Source organism: Sceloporus occidentalis, unplaced genomic scaffold (assembly GCF_023333645.1).
Source record: "Sceloporus occidentalis isolate IW3139 unplaced genomic scaffold, rSceOcc1.0.p SCAF_175, whole genome shotgun sequence".
NCBI classification, from domain to species: domain Eukaryota; kingdom Metazoa; phylum Chordata; class Lepidosauria; order Squamata; family Phrynosomatidae; genus Sceloporus; species Sceloporus occidentalis.
Genome location: NW_028317155.1, coordinates 1,728,272 through 1,745,411, shown reverse-complemented (window position 1 = coordinate 1,745,411; position 17,140 = coordinate 1,728,272). Strand labels below are relative to the sequence as shown.

General features: G+C 42.2%; 1 protein-coding gene across 1 annotated transcript in view; it reads right to left on the bottom strand.

Annotated features, from left to right (window-relative positions):
• The window catches only part of LOC149279044 (spermatogenesis-associated serine-rich protein 2-like), a 29,945-nt gene extending 26,099 nt beyond the window's left edge, over positions 1–3,846 (bottom strand). Inside the window, exons 1-2 of the mRNA XM_089501511.1 lie at positions 3,768–3,846; positions 3,121–3,171 (exon numbers count right to left, since the gene is read on the bottom strand). Coding sequence (XP_089357637.1) covers positions 3,121–3,171; positions 3,768–3,846 — 130 coding nt within the window. The remainder of the gene's footprint in view (positions 1–3,120; positions 3,172–3,767) is intronic.
• Between the last annotated feature and the right edge of the window lie 13,294 nt (positions 3,847–17,140).

Genomic DNA, 17,140 nt, shown 5'->3' with positions numbered 1-17,140 from the left:
GGCGAATATGCCAATCCTAGTGTTCTCTGGCAACTGCCAAACGTCCTGCACGGTGTTGGGCTATAAGCACAACCCCCACCTGTGGACGTTGGGCCCTCATACTACCCTCATGGAGTCTGTTTCTGACCATGTGAGTGGACACATGCACATTTGTGGCCTGCTGGAGGTCATTTTTCAGGGCTCTGGCAGTGCTCCTCCTTGCACAAAGGCGGAGGTAGCGGTATTGCTGCTGGGTTGTTGCCCTCCTACGGCCTCCTCCACGTCTCCTGATGTACCGGCCTGTCTCCTGGTAGTGCCTCCATGCTCTGGACACTACGCTGACGGACACAGCAAACCTTCTTGCCACAGCTCGCATTGATGTGCCATCCTGGATGAGCTGCACTACCCGAGCCACTTGTGTGGGTTGTAGACTCCGTCTCATGCAACCACTAGAGTGAAAGCACCGCCAGCATTCAAGAGTGACCAAAACATTAGCCAGGAAGCATAGGAACTGAGAAGTGGTCTGTGGTCACCACCTGCAGAACCACTCCTTTATTGGGGGTGTCTTGCTAATTGCCTATAATTTCCACCTGTTGTCTGTTCCATTTGCACAACAGCATGTGAAATTGATTGTCCATCAGTGTTGCTTCCTGAGTGGACAGTGTGATTTCACTGAAGTGTGATTGACTTAGAGTTACATTGTGTTTAAGTGTTCCATTTATTATTTTGAGCAGTGTATATATAAAATTGTGCAAAAACCCTTGATATTTATTGAAACTTGGTAAAAACTACCAGGTGTGTTGCTATGTGATACCCAAAACTTGTTGCATTTTCTATAATCACAACCACAGTTTCTTTCAGTATCACTACCCAACAAAGAATGACAACCATCAACAATGTTATTAGGCATTAAGTTATAAACACGCATTTAATAATCAAAATGAGCAGAAACATTTAAAAACACCATCTTAACTCTATTACAGAGGGCAAGATGGGCCAATCAATATCAAACAATCCATGGATTGATTTTTTTTTATAGCTCAGACTTAACTATGCATTATGCATGGCCCATCTGCCCGTTCTTATTTAATAAACATGCCCGAGTAGCCCCTTCATAAAGCATAGTAAATATAGCAAGATTATACAGTATGTTCCCTCTCGCTGCAATACACACTTTAGCGAACAGGTCTTGCTTTCTTGACCCATTCTGTCTTAATAAAACAGTTGGGAAGGATCAACAAAAAAGGTCCGGTAGGGAAAAACTCTGAAGCTAGTTGAAAGGACAAAAACTGTATCACGTTATGTAGCTGTGGTCTAAATAAACACTGCATCCACACTGTATAAAGTCCAAATGCAATATGCCATACCACCATATGGATAATTATGTTAAACGTGTATATGTTTGTCACGGAAGCCAAGATGGACAAATATTTATGAAATCCCAATGTAAAAAAGCTACAACATACAGATTCTAGACCCATATGCTTGATTTGAAATAGCAGATCTTCAGATTGGCACCAAATAGGTTGCAGAGGCAGTGAGGGTTTTTTTTGTTCTGTAAAAGTCTAAAAGGATAAATGTGCTTTTCACTGCTAGTCACAGGCAGGTCTAAAATACTATTCACAAACGATTAGGGAGGATTTTCTTTGAGCTCCTTACTACACGGCCACTTTTTTGCTTTTGTTACTTGAGATGCATCCGCTGTACAAATCTGACTACAACGTTCAGATCCACAAATTCTCATGGGGCAACAAAAGTAAAACACAGATGAAGGGAAGTGTTCACAAAAGACACTTCACATGTTGCGAATTAAAGCTTGACAAGGAAAGAAATGCACCAGAGGATTCGTTCTTTAATGTTTTGGATAACCATTCACTTGAGCTGATCAATCAGTATACCTGGTCACTTTCTACATGTATCTAATAACATATTAAGTTAACAAGTGATTAGAAAGTCAAGAAATCTTGAACACACTGTATAAAAATGTAGACTGATTTCCCAGCAAGGGGACTCATGCCAAGTAGAAAAGAAAAAAATTAAATAAAAATAGTCCAACCAAATACTGCATGCATCAAACAAATGTTCAAAAAGAGTTTTCAGTTTTCCCATAAGTAAAAGGGACACTTTGGACATCATATGTGTTTTAATGCATATGGTAGCTGCATGGTGTTCCTTCTGCAAATGCATGGAGAGAATCTCCAGAATCCCCCTATATGCATTTGCCTCTTTACAGACCTAAAAGCTATTTTCTATGCAGGAGATTTGTCCGATATCCTTACAGTCAGCTCCATTGCTGGCTCAGCAAACACTGCAAATGGGTGTCTGTTCAGGCCTCTGTGCCCATTGACAGGAAGAGCACCCATTGATTTCAATAGCAGCACTCCTGGCAATCAGCAGCAAGGATCTTATGACCACAGAGGAAGAGAGCAGCACCTTCTACAGGTAAGTGCTCTCTACATCACTAAAGCTTAAAGGGACACTCCAGCCAGGATATCCATTTTAATAAAAAATGTGTGGTCATTTTTGGAAATGTATTGGGGGGGTTCTGCAGAGTTCCCTGAATGCATTTGGCAACACCCCCCCCCCCCCAACACCCAGCTGAATGCACTGAAGGAAATGTATTAGGCCAAATGGATTTCCCTGCATGTGATGTACTCACCTCCTGTCAGCTCCAGCACTGGCTCCGAGTCTGTTTAGACCCCAGTGCATATGTGTAAAGCCTTCCCATTGTTTTAAATTGAGAACACTTTCCTGAAACTGGTTTGACAGCTTAAGCGGCCATCAGTGGCAGGAACATACTACCACTCATTTCATAGGATGTACTTTTTTGCCACTAATTGAGAGCTTACGGTTCCCAGAGGCTCTCTCCAGACCCACCTCAGACCTCTGCTCAGTGAGCGACATGAGACTGTCCCTTTAACGTAACTAAAAAACAGCCCACCTTTCAACACCAATTTGGTAGTCACTGATTATTAACGTTTAAGATTGATGTTTACCCTTGGTTACTGGTACGTTTAAAATAAAAACCAACCTTTTTGGCTATGCTTCCGAGACATCTTGGATAAGCTCACAGTACAAAGAAGAAAGAAGGCAGTATTTTTTGGTTCTAGAATAATTCAGATGTTGGGATAGCACACGAACATCCAGTCACCAAAACCAATCCACGTTCAATCAAGTATGTTTTGCAGAGTTCTGGAAAGGAAAAAAAAAAAAAAAAATGTACACTGTAAGACTGTCACAAACAAGGTTACATTTCATTAATATTTATAGCCTGCTGCCCCTGTCAAACCTCTATGCAATAAGGACTGATCCGGCCCTGCATACTGCAGTGGGTGAGGAGACTCAGGAGGAGACCTCTCACAGTTTAACGAAACATAACACGAGAAACAGCAAACAGGAGTTGTCTCATCATTCACAATGAAGTCTAGAAATGTTACCACAACTCTCCCTTTAGTGAATAAACTGCAAAATCTGCCTATAAAACTACTTTACTTTAAACATATTTCTTAAAATGTCTATAATCTTGATTACAAAATCAGAACTCAAAGCACTTAGTCCACAATGGTGGGCAGTCCTTCTCAAAGCCAGTTTACAGTACTAGAGTAGAACGTTGCTGGGGAGGATGAGCAGTGACCTCCAGTGGAACCCTGCGCTAGGACAGGAGAATAAGAAACGAGCTTGCAGACTGTTTATGGTGAGGACACGCTTTGAAAGATGTATAGAAACGGCAGAAATAAAATTACGTGAATGCAGGATTTTGAGCTGGGTCAAGCTCATACGCCTCATACCTACTCGGGCAAAATCCAAGCCAGGCATTGAGCTGGAGCCAATGCCAACTCGCACAGCTGTACTAACGAACACCTTCATTATGGACAAGCCTGTTGTGTCATCCTGATAAACGCATACACATATGATGCCAATCACGTGCATATAGTTTAGAATTGGACACGGTAACGTTGAAAAGTGTAAAAACGGCACCATTCATACCATTTTTATATCGTTTTTATTATAGTGTCAATATTTTATGTAGTACTACACAAAGCAGAGTAAATTGAGTCACGGGTAAAATATTTTTTAAATAAACTGCGTTAGTTTAACAATTTAATTTACAACAATGCTTGTTTAAATCTTTCATGAGGTAGATGCAAAGGGAATAAACTCATTCTAGTCATTAAGAAGTGACACATTAAGCATATGCACATTCACATTACCAGCGAGTCAATCCCCTCAGCCTTCTGCACAGTGCTGCACCTTCTCTGTAATCTGAGATTAGCCTGACCATAGTGGTCAGACCACACAAAAGGTTCTAAAACAAAAATTTTGGTGAAATCGCCTACTTAGAGGATTTCTGAAAATGCCACTGAAGATTTAGCAATGAGCTTTGTTTTGCTCTTCATCTTAAAACAACCAAGTCAACAAAATCTTGTGGTAACATCTGGCTAATTGGCTTTTGTGTAAAGCTGTCCCCAAACAAGCTATTTTCAGCTTGTTGATTGAGTGCTGGTAAAGGAGCTTGGCATAAATATAAAATGTGATGTTAATTCCATTGTAAATATCTAGTCTGTAATGTCCACATGCCATCTGAAAAACAGATTTGTCCCTTGGTACCTGCATATGCAAGCCTTTTTGTGCTCATTCACTACACTTAAAATCCGATGGTCATTAGGATACAAATGTGCTACCCAACATACATCAACGTCCAAAGATTACAACACATTTCTACTCTTTATCAGGAAAATGTGACGGGAATGGATTTAACCCCCAGAGAGCCGGAAAATAACAGATCTGGCACTTTACTTATTGTAAGGAGAAACACCTATTGACACATAAAATATAAAAAAGTGGAAGGGAGTTAAATGACCTCATGAACTCATCATAGCCAAGACAGTTCATTTCAGGTTGTGCAGGGCAGTTGTGCAGAATATACAAAAAGACATTGCTAAAATGTTATCACACATACGGTACATTTCCCCTGTGTTATGGCAAGAGAATCCTAAAATACTTTAATGAACATATAAAAACAGATTGAGATGTACAAAACGTATGCTTAAAATATCGAATTACTACAGTGCAAGTAAAAGTGTCCACATGTAACTATGTATTGTTTGAACTGTGTGGCTGAAACTGACCTTTATTTTCAGTGGAAAGGCTGAATAACCGTTTTAAAACCAAAACAATGGCTCCAGAGAATATACCATCAGCATTTATTGACTAAGTCATTCCTAATGTTTGTGTCATTAGCTTAAACCAGAATTAAAACACATTCTGAATCTCATATTAAGCTAATCATAATAAAAGACCAATTCCAAGTTAAATGTGCGAGTTACAGTTATAACATAGAAGTTGATGTTGGATAAGAACCATTTGGCCCATCTAGTTTGCCCAATTTTCCTGCTGTAAAGACCTAAACCTTCATCGGTCCTTGGTCTACTCTTAGATTCAGGATCTATTATCCTTCATTGATAATTTGCAAGCACAGATGCAAGTCTGCGGTCCAGACAAAATACCCACATGCATTCAAGCAATTCAACATGCACAATATTTTTTTGTTCAGTGAACCTTGAGATCTTAAGTCTATAGAAATGTATTGAACAGATACAAACAAACCATGTTTTTTTTTCAATGCAACTAATTGTGGTCGCACCCATATTGCACTAAATATCTGTAGGTTCAGAATATGGTGTGTATCCCCATCTGTCTGACAGGTCATGCATAAAACACTGGTCAGATCTGACCAAAGATGTATGTCTGTATGCAATATGGATGCGTCTAGTATAGGGAAATCACCAAGAAGCAAGGTTGAACAAGAATTTCGAAAAATAGGGGGTGGAGAGGGGGTGCCGGAATGTCTCAAATAGTCAAACACAAACCTCAAAAGCAAAGAGTCAATACACAGTGTTCAGTTTTCTTTTTCCCTCACCAAGTGTCATCCCTTGTTTTTTTTATGCTTCATTACTCAACCCACCCCCATCTCTTTCAAATATCTCCTTCAACAGGGGGAAGTATTTTCCAAGTGGTCCACAGGCACAGAATTCTGTCGTTTAGATCTCTTATGACTGTTTTACTGTTGAGTTTGAGAGCTGGATTACGACATCATATAGTGCCCCAGGAAGCTACAGGCTCCCACGGTGAGATGTATTGCACAGGTCTGCAGAATTCAGTACTATTCAAGCCAGATTTGTCCTGCTAAGGGGTTTATTCAGTAAATCAACAGTTGGCGGGAGGGTTACAAATTCCAATTGATATACATTATTATTATTTTATTTATATAGCGCCAACAAGAAGCGCTTAATACACTACATATATTTAAGGGGTATGACAAGACAAGAATTGACAGACTAAGACAAACCGATACATTAGGTGGAGAGAGCCCGGTTCGCAAGCTTACAACATTATACAAACTCTAAAACACAGTAAGGTCATCCTGCAAGAGATGAGCTAGAGATTTCTAGGTAGTCATCATGCAGATTTTAGCATGCAGTACACAGGGCCACCTCAGATATTGACTAGAAAGGTCCCAGTGTTGGTTTTTAGAACGCGTAAAGTGGAGCCTTGGAAAGTTCAGTTGGAAGCGTTTGGCCATGCACTTCCAACACTGTAAAACAGTCACCAGGCACTACTTGCAGAAAAGCTACCATGTGAATAAAAAGTCAAAAAATGGATATTCAACATCTTTAAAGTTATTACCACTAATACTTTTAAGTACTATTGCCATTTGACCAATAGTAAAAAGAAGCTTAATATATGATAGCTGAAAGGTCCCTTTAAATTTACAGTACCCCCCCCAACTTGAAATTCCACATTTCCCCATCTCCAGTTATTTGTCAGCTGAATATCTCACAGAAATAAAGTCACAAATTCTGAAGTAAAAAAGAGTAACGGTTTTTAACACTACCTATTTATTTAGTGCAGTAATATACTGGTTGTTTTCTAAAGTAAAAACCCTGGGATGCTGCACCAGTTGTGCACTGGTGGGGAAACCCCGAACCCGCAAAGCTCCTAACATCTGACAAGCTGCCTGTTGGCCACTAAAATACTTAGTGACGTATTAATGAAACTATTTATGTTGTTCAGGTAAACGTCATTGTCAATGTTATATGAGGATAAAGACTAGACAAGATACTTTAGTTAAGCACAGTAAGTGTGATTGTTTAACCATGCACTGATGAATCTTGGATGTTTTACTACAACTTACAAAGATTTAGCAAGGGAATGCAATTTACAAACCCCAATTTGTACAATTCAAGCAAGATCCAAGTACGAAAATGATCTTGCCTTGCACTATAAATCACACGTACACAGAGCTATAAAAGGCTGCGCCAATGTACAAAAAGTTACACATCCTTGGGGGAGGGGGGGACTCCTTTGTCCACCTTGTGCTCCCTACAGCCCTGAACGCCCCATTCAGTAACCATGCCTGAATACATCACTCCTATCTGACCAAGCTGGAAAGCTGAAACCGGAGGCTGCGACTGCCCAGATGCACAAAGAAAGCTTGTCTAGAATTAGCCAGCCTACCTGAAAATAATCCCAGCAGTGTCAATAGGCCTACAGAAGTTCAGAGGAAGAACAGCTTTCGTTAGACTCTTGTCTGCTAGAAGGACCAACAGGTTTCATTAGGATTGTATCATCAGTTTGTTAAAGGCTGAAAGCAGCAGCTCTACTGGAAAAGATTAGCAAATTATGACAATTGTGAATGAGAAAATATACTGAAGTCACATGGTATGTTTAGAGTCCAAGAGGTTGTGTAGCTAGAAACTTGGCAGCCCCCGTTAAAAACTAACGTCTGCGTGGCAGTTGGAAGTAAGGGGGGGGGGAGAGATAGGATTCCAACAGCACTGGGATAGGTAGAAGGAACAAGAGCCACGGGGATATTTGCATAAGATCACATACAACAGGCCAATGCAGTGGATTATTTTTTTTGTTTAACTATTTCAAAGTGGTGTATTCACTAAACTACACAAGACTTGAACCACAAAGTATGTTATAAAAGGCTAAGCTTACCCAGAATGAAGGACTGGATTGGCTTTACATATTGCACAGTGAAACCCGAAAGATGGCTCAACAGATCTCATTACTAGTATGATGTGTTCTTACAGAAGCTCAATAAGGATATGATATAAAATAATTCATGGAGATGTTGGCAAGTTGAAGTGTTCAATTCACTTACAAGCATACCTGGGAACTTTTGGATTCTGGCTACGTGTAATCTACCCTTGTGGGACATGGCCAGGACTACCTGCCGTCAGCAGGAAACACCCCAATTTAAGAGAAATGGACATATCAGAATTCCGGTCCCACGACCTGGAGGGTTCGGGTCTCAACCACGAGAAGTGGTGCTTCTCTGTTGCCGAAAACCTCTCCGGTTCCCAGGTATGACGACATAAGCATATGTCCCACATGAGGTCAATGAAAGTGACAATCAACGCATGACATACTAGACCTCATGTATAGACAAGCCCTTAAAAACTACAGCTGAGCAGCCAAGCACTAAGGTAAATAATCACTGTCCCTGGGAGAGGATGCATTACAGCCCAGATAAAAAGCAACGCTAGCCTTTCTCAAAGACGCGTATTAAGACCTTTTCCATACAAAATTTTTTTAGTCCTACATTTTTTGTAATTTTACCCAGGGCTCAACAAATCCCAGGCGCCAGGTCGCCATGGCGACTGATAATTTTGTCCTGGCGTCTAGGTATTTGTGAGCCAAACCTATAATTGGGTTCAGGATCCAGATCCCCCGTGGCGTTGCAGGGGACTTGGATCCTCCTTTCCGGCAGCAGCGGGCGCCTGTGCGATGCAGACAACCCCGCTGCTGCCGGCGGCTCCGCCCAACCTCCTCACTGAACGGGGCTGTCACCATCCACGAAGGTCACTGAGTCGCGCTGGCCAGTTGACTCAATTCTATTCCGGCTCAACAGGGATGGCTTCTTAAAACGCCACCCCTGTCGATTTAAAATAGAAGTGAGTCAGCAGGCACCGCTCAATAACTTTCGCGGGCGGCACCAGCACTACTCAATGACCTTTGTGGGCAGTGTTCAGTGAGGAGGGTGGGCGGAGGCGCCGGCAGCAGCAGCGGGAATCCAACAGAGTGCACATCGGGGTCAGGTAAGTGGAAGTAACTGGGGGCATGCTTGGCAGTGGGAGGCTGGGACAAAGATGCCTATGGGAGACTGGGGGCAAATGCAAACTCTGTCCCCAATTTCCTATAGGCATCTTTGTCACTAAATAGCTTCCCATAGTCCCATGTTTAGTGACAAAGATGCCTATGGGAGACTGGGGGCAAAGGCAAACTCTGTCCCAAAGTGTGAGTGCTGGGGCAAAGTGTGAGTGCTGGGGCAAAGTGTGAGTGCTGGGGCAAAGTGTGAGTGCTGGGGCAAAGTGTGAGTGCTGGGGCAAAGTGTGAGTGCTGGGGCAAAGTGTGAGTGCTGGGGCAAAAAAAAAAAAAAGTCCTGGCTCCTAACTTTTTTAGCTGGCTCCTAGATTTAAAAAAATTTGTCACGCCCTGATTTTACCATACGTGTTGGTTTAATTAAGTTTTCTGTACTCGCACAACTTATAAAGCCTTATTTTTCATGAAAAAAAGGCTTTCGTGGGAAACCACAGAAACATGCAAAAACAACAAAAAAATAACAGTGCTAGTATGTAAAAAACCTATACAATAACTAAACGTAAGATTCTTTTTTTTTGCAGTTTTGCTTAGAATTTCTTTTACATAAGCTGCCACTGATTAACAACGATTCAGTTTATGTTCAGGAAAATGCTCTGATTACAGATATACCACACATACATATATTTCTGTGTTCTAAAGGGCCCCATCTACCCCTTACATAGTACCTTATAGGGTAGTTTTAATACTTCTGGCTTAAAGTGTTAGGGGGTAGGGAATAGGGGGGTATCGGGGCCTTTTCTTAAAAAAACCCCCAACTTTTTACCTTTGTGGGAGGAGGGGCAAACATTGTTTATCGCTCCATTCTGATCTCCTCTGCACTGATTCACACTGTTCAGCAAGCTCCATAGCCTTGCATTGCCAATCACAATGCAGGTGATCAGCCAGTGGTGGAGCAATCTGAGATCCCAGCCAGGTCTAGACAGAGCTTCAGTAGTGACACCTACCAGAAAAGAATGCCTGATCAGGTATTTCTTATGTGACCGTTTACCGGCGCTTGCACCAAGCGCTGTTACACACCATTGGTCAGCAGGAAGCTGTCCATAGACAGCCTGATCTCCTGTGCAGCGGCAGGGAGATATCCCTGCCTCTGTGAAAAATTAATGATGTACAGGTATGTCCTTAGGGTTAAGTGCACAATGGGTTAAAGTGCACTTGTTATGCAAGCATGACCGGGCTACACTGGAATAAACTCAAATGTTTAATTTTCTATGAGTTTAAAACAGTCTGGCACCTAGAATTATACTTTTATTTTTTATTGCATGCCAGGGTTAATTTTGCATGCAAATTTGCACAAAGCATTCTTGAGATAGTGGAGTTAGAAAAATGAGACTTTTATCCAAGTCCTCCCCTTGCTCTACTGAACCCAGAAAGCATTAGTTATAAATATTTCTTGCACATACTCCGTAGCACTTCCATTGAAGTAACTGACGCAGCAGCCGATCACAGGTATGCTATCAGAACATCAGTGTATAGAATGAAGTCATGTGATGAGCTGCTGCTGCTCCCACTGATCTTAGAGTATATATATTATATATATATATATATATATATATATATATATATATATATATATATACATACATACATATATACACACACACACACACACACACACACACACACATATACACACACACACTGCTCAAAATAATAAAGGGAACACTTAAACAACACAATGTAACTCGAAGTCAATCACACATCTGTGAAATCAAACTGTCCACTCAGGAAGCAACATGCTTCACATGCTGTTGTGCAAATGGAACAGACAACAGGTGGAAATTATAGGCAATTAGCAAGACACCCCCAATAAAGGAGTGGTTCTGCAGGTGGTGACCACAGACCACTTCTCAGTTCCTATGCTTCCTGGCTGATGTTTTGGTCACTCTTGAACGCTGGCGGTGCTTTCACTCTAGTGGTTGCATGAGACGGAGTCTATAACACACACAAGTGGCTCGGGTAGTGCAGCTCATCCAGGATGACACATCAATGCGAGCTGTGGCAAGGTTTGCTGGGTCTGTCAGCGTAGTGCCCAGAGCATGGAGGCGCTACCAGGAGACAGGCCAGTACATCAGGAGACGTTGAGGAGGCCGTAGGAGGGCAACAACCCAGCAGCAGGACCGCTACCTCCGCCCTTTGTGCAAGGAGGAGCACTGCCAGAGCCCTGCAAAATGACCTCCAGCAGGCCACAAATGTGCATGTGTCCACTGAAACGGTCAGAAACAGACTCCATGAGGGTGGTGAGGGCCCGACGTCCACAGGTGGGGGTTGTGCTTACAGCCCAACACCGTGCAGGACGTTTGGCAGTTGCCAGAGAACACCAGGATTGGCATATTCGCCACTGGCGCCCTGTGCTCTTCACAGATGAAAGCAGGTTCACACTGAGCACATGTGACAACTTTCTGCTGCCAGCAACATCCTCCAGCATTACTGGTTTGGCGATGGGTCAGTAATGGTGTGGGGTGGCATTTCTTTGGGGGGCCCCACAGCCCTCCATGTGCTTGCCAGAGGTAGCCTGACTGCCATTAGGTACCCAGATGAGATCCTCAGACCCCTTGTGAGACCATATGCTGGTGTGGTTGGCCCTGGGTTCCTCCTAATGCTAGACCTCATGTGGCTGGACTGTGTCAGCAGTTCCTGCAAGAGAAAGGCATTGATCCTATGGACTGGCCCGCCCATTCCCCAGACCTGAATCCGATTGAGCACATCTGAGACATCATGTTTCACTCCATCCACCAAGGCCACGTTGCACCACAGACTGTCAAGGAGTTGGCAGATGCTTTAGTCCAGGTCTGGGTGGGGGACATCCCTCAGGGGTCCATCCACAATCTCATCAGGAGCATGCCAAGGCGTTGTAGGGAGGTCATACGGGCACGTGGAGGCCACACACACTACTGAGCCTCATTGTGACTTGTTTTAAGGACATTACATCAAAGTTGGATCAGCCTGTAGTGTGGTTTTCCATTTTGATTTTAAGTGTGACTCCATATCCAGACCTCCATGGGTTGATAAATTTGATTTCCATTGAGAATTTTTGTGTGATTTTGTTGTCAGCACATTCGATTATGTAAAGACGGAAGTATGTCATACTATTAGTTCATTCATTCAGATCTAGGATGTGTAATCTTAGTTCTCAGTTCACCATGAAAATTTCTGTTAAGAATTGGCAGGACACTTTGCAGCGCCTGCAATCCTACAATGACCTACTAACCCATCTAAGAGGCAAACAATCAAGTTCAACATCATCTAAAAATAGATGCATATTGACATATCCAAAGTTTAGTATATAAAATATGCAAAGCTGATCCAAGTATAAATTGCATGAAAGTCTACTTTACATCATTTCATCAAACTAGGAGTACCGTCAGGTATCCCTCTCTGTTGAATAAAGTATGTCACCCCCCACTGTCAATAAAAACCTGATTACACAGCTATTTACCCATGATATATATATACACATTATTATTACTACTAATATATACACGCACACATATATACATCATTTCCATTTGGTGAGCTGTGATGTCATCCTGAATAAAGCATAGACAATAAAATATAGCTATAACCCCTTAAAAGCTTCATGACATTCCATACGGTTATGAAAAAAGTAGACCAAAAACCATTCATGACAGCATGGATCATGAAGAAAGTAGAAGAGTACGCTCCGGTGTCCTTGGGAGCCGCTTTTAACCCTTCGCCACCACACGTGAAGTTTTGAGCTATCACACAAGACTTCCTTTTTGCAATGGGTGCCTTATGTTCTCAATGAATGTGATGCTCCATTCACGTATGGTGAGCGCTGTTGATCAGAAAAGTGCAAAAAAAAAAAAAAAAAAAGAAAAATGTTAGTGTGACAACAGGTTGCCTGCTGTTATACTGTACAGTCAGATCAGCTATTGGGCACACTGAAAAAAATGCTCTCTGATGTTATACAGGGGATCAGACATTATGACACAACCACAAATACAATCTATAAAATGTTTTTTATAAAATAATTTTAAAAAATACCCAACACTAACATTTGTATTTTTTTGGTTTTAGAAAGGGGCTGATGATGGATAAGGGTCATAGGAGTTGTAGCCCACAGAAGCAGGGGCAAGAAGTTCCGCTAAGCAATGTCCGCTGAAATGAGGACAAAAATAGAAGATTGAGGATAGCAGATTGAAGATAGAAGAGAAGACAAAGATAAGAGATACATGATGAAGAAGAAGAAGTGGACGGTGTGCATTCACACCCACTAGCACTACAAATACAGATTAATTCTAAAGCCATACACAAGCAGACTAATTGTCTAATTATACATACACTGCCCCTACTCCCTTCTCACTTTGTGGAGACCTGTCTGCACTACGTGCGAGCTGCCCGCTGCTGCCTCTCTACGAGCTCAGGATCATATACCTCAGGCCCCTGGATGCCGTGGACCAGTGGCACCCACATCAGCACCCTTCTGTGGCCAAGCAGGGGGAACACCTTCCCAGACGCCAGGAAGTGATTGATAGTCGCCATTGCAACCTGGTGCCTAGTGGTTGGCAAGCCCCGAGATGTTATTCTTTATCAGCTATTGGAAACACCTCCAATTGGGCAGTTGGTGTGCTGAGATAAGTGCCGTTGATGTCAGCAAGCATCTCAAGCAAGCACATGTTCGGACTACTGGACATTTCTAAAAGGAGTAAAAATACTCTGGGCACAGAACCAGCATTGTAAAAAAAACTTCCATTATAAACAAGTAAAATCAAACTTAAAGCTTCCTCACAAAAGCTTCCTAGGTTCTTGACCTTGTCTTACGTAAATCCAATTAGCATCCGGACAAACAAGCATTTAACATACACATGGCATGCCATACAAACAGACATTATGAATAGGCTCATCCTTCCAAATTAAGGGGTGAGATGATCCTTGATAAGGAATGATTTAGTTAGTGGGGTCTCAAGAAGTCTTACCATTTTAACTATAGATATTAGTGGCCCAGCTCAGTCCTTCATGTGGGAGAATTTCATTGGGGGAAGCCGTCTCTAATGGGTTTAGTTACTGAAAGAGGCATTGGAAGAGCTTTGGTTTCAATTCCCTCACGTCATTATTTATCGTATTCGCTCGATTATAAGACGAGACTTAAAAAGCTGAATATTAATTTAGGGAAAAAAAAAAAGCCTGAATATAAGACGACCCTATAGCAAAAAAGTAAATATGAATTCATGTACTTTGTATTTTTCATATTTAATAAAAGCTATGATTGAGAACATTTTTTTTTAATTTTTTTTTTTTATTTCCTTTAATTTTAGTTTGGTCTACTTTTAAAATCAACATTACAACACAAATGATAAATTGTGTATTTTTGTACATGGCTTTACTCTTTAGAAAACTGCAGACATACCGAGAGGGTATACAACCAAGAAAAAAAAAAATCTGTCTATGGGTAACATGAGCAGAGAGCCAGGATAGAGTTCTGTGCATAGCAAGCACAGATATGAGCTGTAGGGTACAAGAGGTGCTATATTGTGAGGCACAAACATACTCTTCTGTTTCCAGTGTAAAGTACAGGGTGGAAACCGCAGGCAAAATCTCTTGGGGCCACCATCTGATGATCACTGTGAGACATCAGGAAAAAAAATAACTAGTGTTTCTTCATTCCCTAACAAGCACCTGGGTGTCCAAAGAAACCCTGTACTTGTAAATGATTTTCAGATGTAAAAGAAAAAAAAACCATCTTTTTTCTCTCTGAATAATCTTGTCTGCAAATTAAAAGATGGGTTTTCCCTACTTTGGAAATATTTGCTTCATAAGAATTTCCAGCGTCCAGCAGATGACATCATTTGGAGGAATGGAAAGTAGCTGGTCTCCTGAAAACTGGAAAACCAGCTTTTTCAATATCAGACAATAAGTGACTTAAGGCATTCTAGTCAACACCTGGTGCCAGAAACACTCTCCATGATCAACTGTGCTGGTCATTATACCGCCTCTGTCTACCAGGAAAGGTGCCAGAGAAGTAATTTCCACTATTATATACTGTACAATAATCTAATATTCTACACTAAAGTAAGGTTAAGCATACACTGGAATCCAGTCATCTAGGGGACCTCAGGGAATATTTCTTTTAATGCCACTAAGCCTAAAGGAGAGACTGTAAGCTTGTGTTAAATATTATCCTCTCAGCGATTAATCAGTTGACTTCACTTTCGTGAATTCTTTATTACGCGTACCTTCACTCCCACTTATTCTACAGGCTAATACATTCCCATCATATCTCCCCCTCTCCAACCGTCATGAATTTAGTATCCAGGTACAGTCTTGCTATAGAGACATGCTTCTATTTTTTATTAAATTTAATTTTACAAAACACATAGCTGTGCCACCAGGTAGCAGAACTCAACTATTAGAAAATGGAAAGACAGTCACTGCATCCTAATGAATGCAAGTCTTCCAACGCCTCCATGTCTGAATAATGGACCTCAGTGTCCCAAAACCTAAAAACTACCCTCTTAGTTAGTCGGCCTTATTTTCACCTTCTTTACTTTTTAAATTTTATTTATAACAGAAGCATATTGAATCCTGTCCATGAGGTTTAGCATTCAAGAACTATCTAAACTACCCTGCTTCTCAGACACCTTCACTTCAGACCAGCAGATCAGAAGACTGACGCTTACTAACCAGCAATTCCAGCTCCCTATCCTCCCCACCATCTTCTGCCACGTCCATGTGTCCCTGTACACACACACACACACACGTACACACACACACCAAGAGGCTTTTGAAGCACCCATCTTGCACCTCATCCCCGTCCTGCAGCAGACTTAGCCGCCACTACTACGCCACCCGCAGGGCCACTGCGCTCACAGCTCTGCACCACCATCCTGCCCTGCAGCATCCTCTGCTATTCCAAAAAGGAGAGGGAAAACACCACTCCCTCAGGCACCCTCCTTCGCAGCACCTCTGCCAGTCATGCTTGCCCTACCATGCATCGCTGCCCTCCATCATTTCGCACTGAGCCCTGCGGTAAGACACCGTTAGCAGGCCTCCCCGAGTTTGACTTCCCCGTCCGTTAGCAGAGATGTCTGCAAGCTCAGGCCCATTGAAACACCGTGATTAATAGGTAAGGGAGAGACAGATACCCTGAGCTCACTCGAAACCTGTGGCAGTTTTCACGTAGCCCTGCTTGCGCACAAGGGAAGCCAGATCATACCGTATGCAATGTGAAAAACGCCCTCCGGTAGGAAATTGCCCCGCGTCTCCGGTGCCGGGTCCACTCGAACGGCCAAGGAGGAGGACTGTCTTAGACACTGCGAACTGTGGGGCGGAGCAAGATCTCATTAAGGGCAAGGCTACGGGCTCCACCAATGAGGGTTGGACATTCCATTGCGCGCCAGGAAGGCGGAGCAAAAAAGAGAACAAAAAAAAAAAAAAAAAAAATGCGTTCTACGAAGTGATTTGAAACGAAGACTAGGGGCACTATGGATGGGAGAGAAGAAAACCGAAACGAGTACTGACGGAAATTGCCGAAAACACCCTGAAGGACCATAATCTAGCGGAAGCAGACTGGGCTCTGTCGGTGTCGTATGAGAGGAAGCGTCCTCTCAGCGTTTGCTCTAACCCAATCCATGGCTTAGTTGGATTGTCTAAAACACAATGCTGTGGAGACATGCTCCTGTTTCCTGTCAGTATGATGTGTCAAAATGAATTCAGTCGTGTCACCAAGTAACGGAACGCATCGCCTAATAGAAAAAGGAAAGTCATCACAATTAATTATAAATCGATTTTAATGCGGTTAGAAGCTGCGTATTTTCTTTTGTAATCCCTAATTTATATGTTATGTTACAGTATGTTATGCATTTTCTGAAAAACTGGAAACCTGTCAATCAAAAAGTACTAATTATGTTCCACTGGTACAAAGATTTATAAAGCTTCGGTGCCAAAAACGTGTCCAAAATAAGGGCCACAATGGACCCCGGATCCAAGTGATATGCAACCCCTTCCTTAGTAACACAGAATGTGGCAGCAG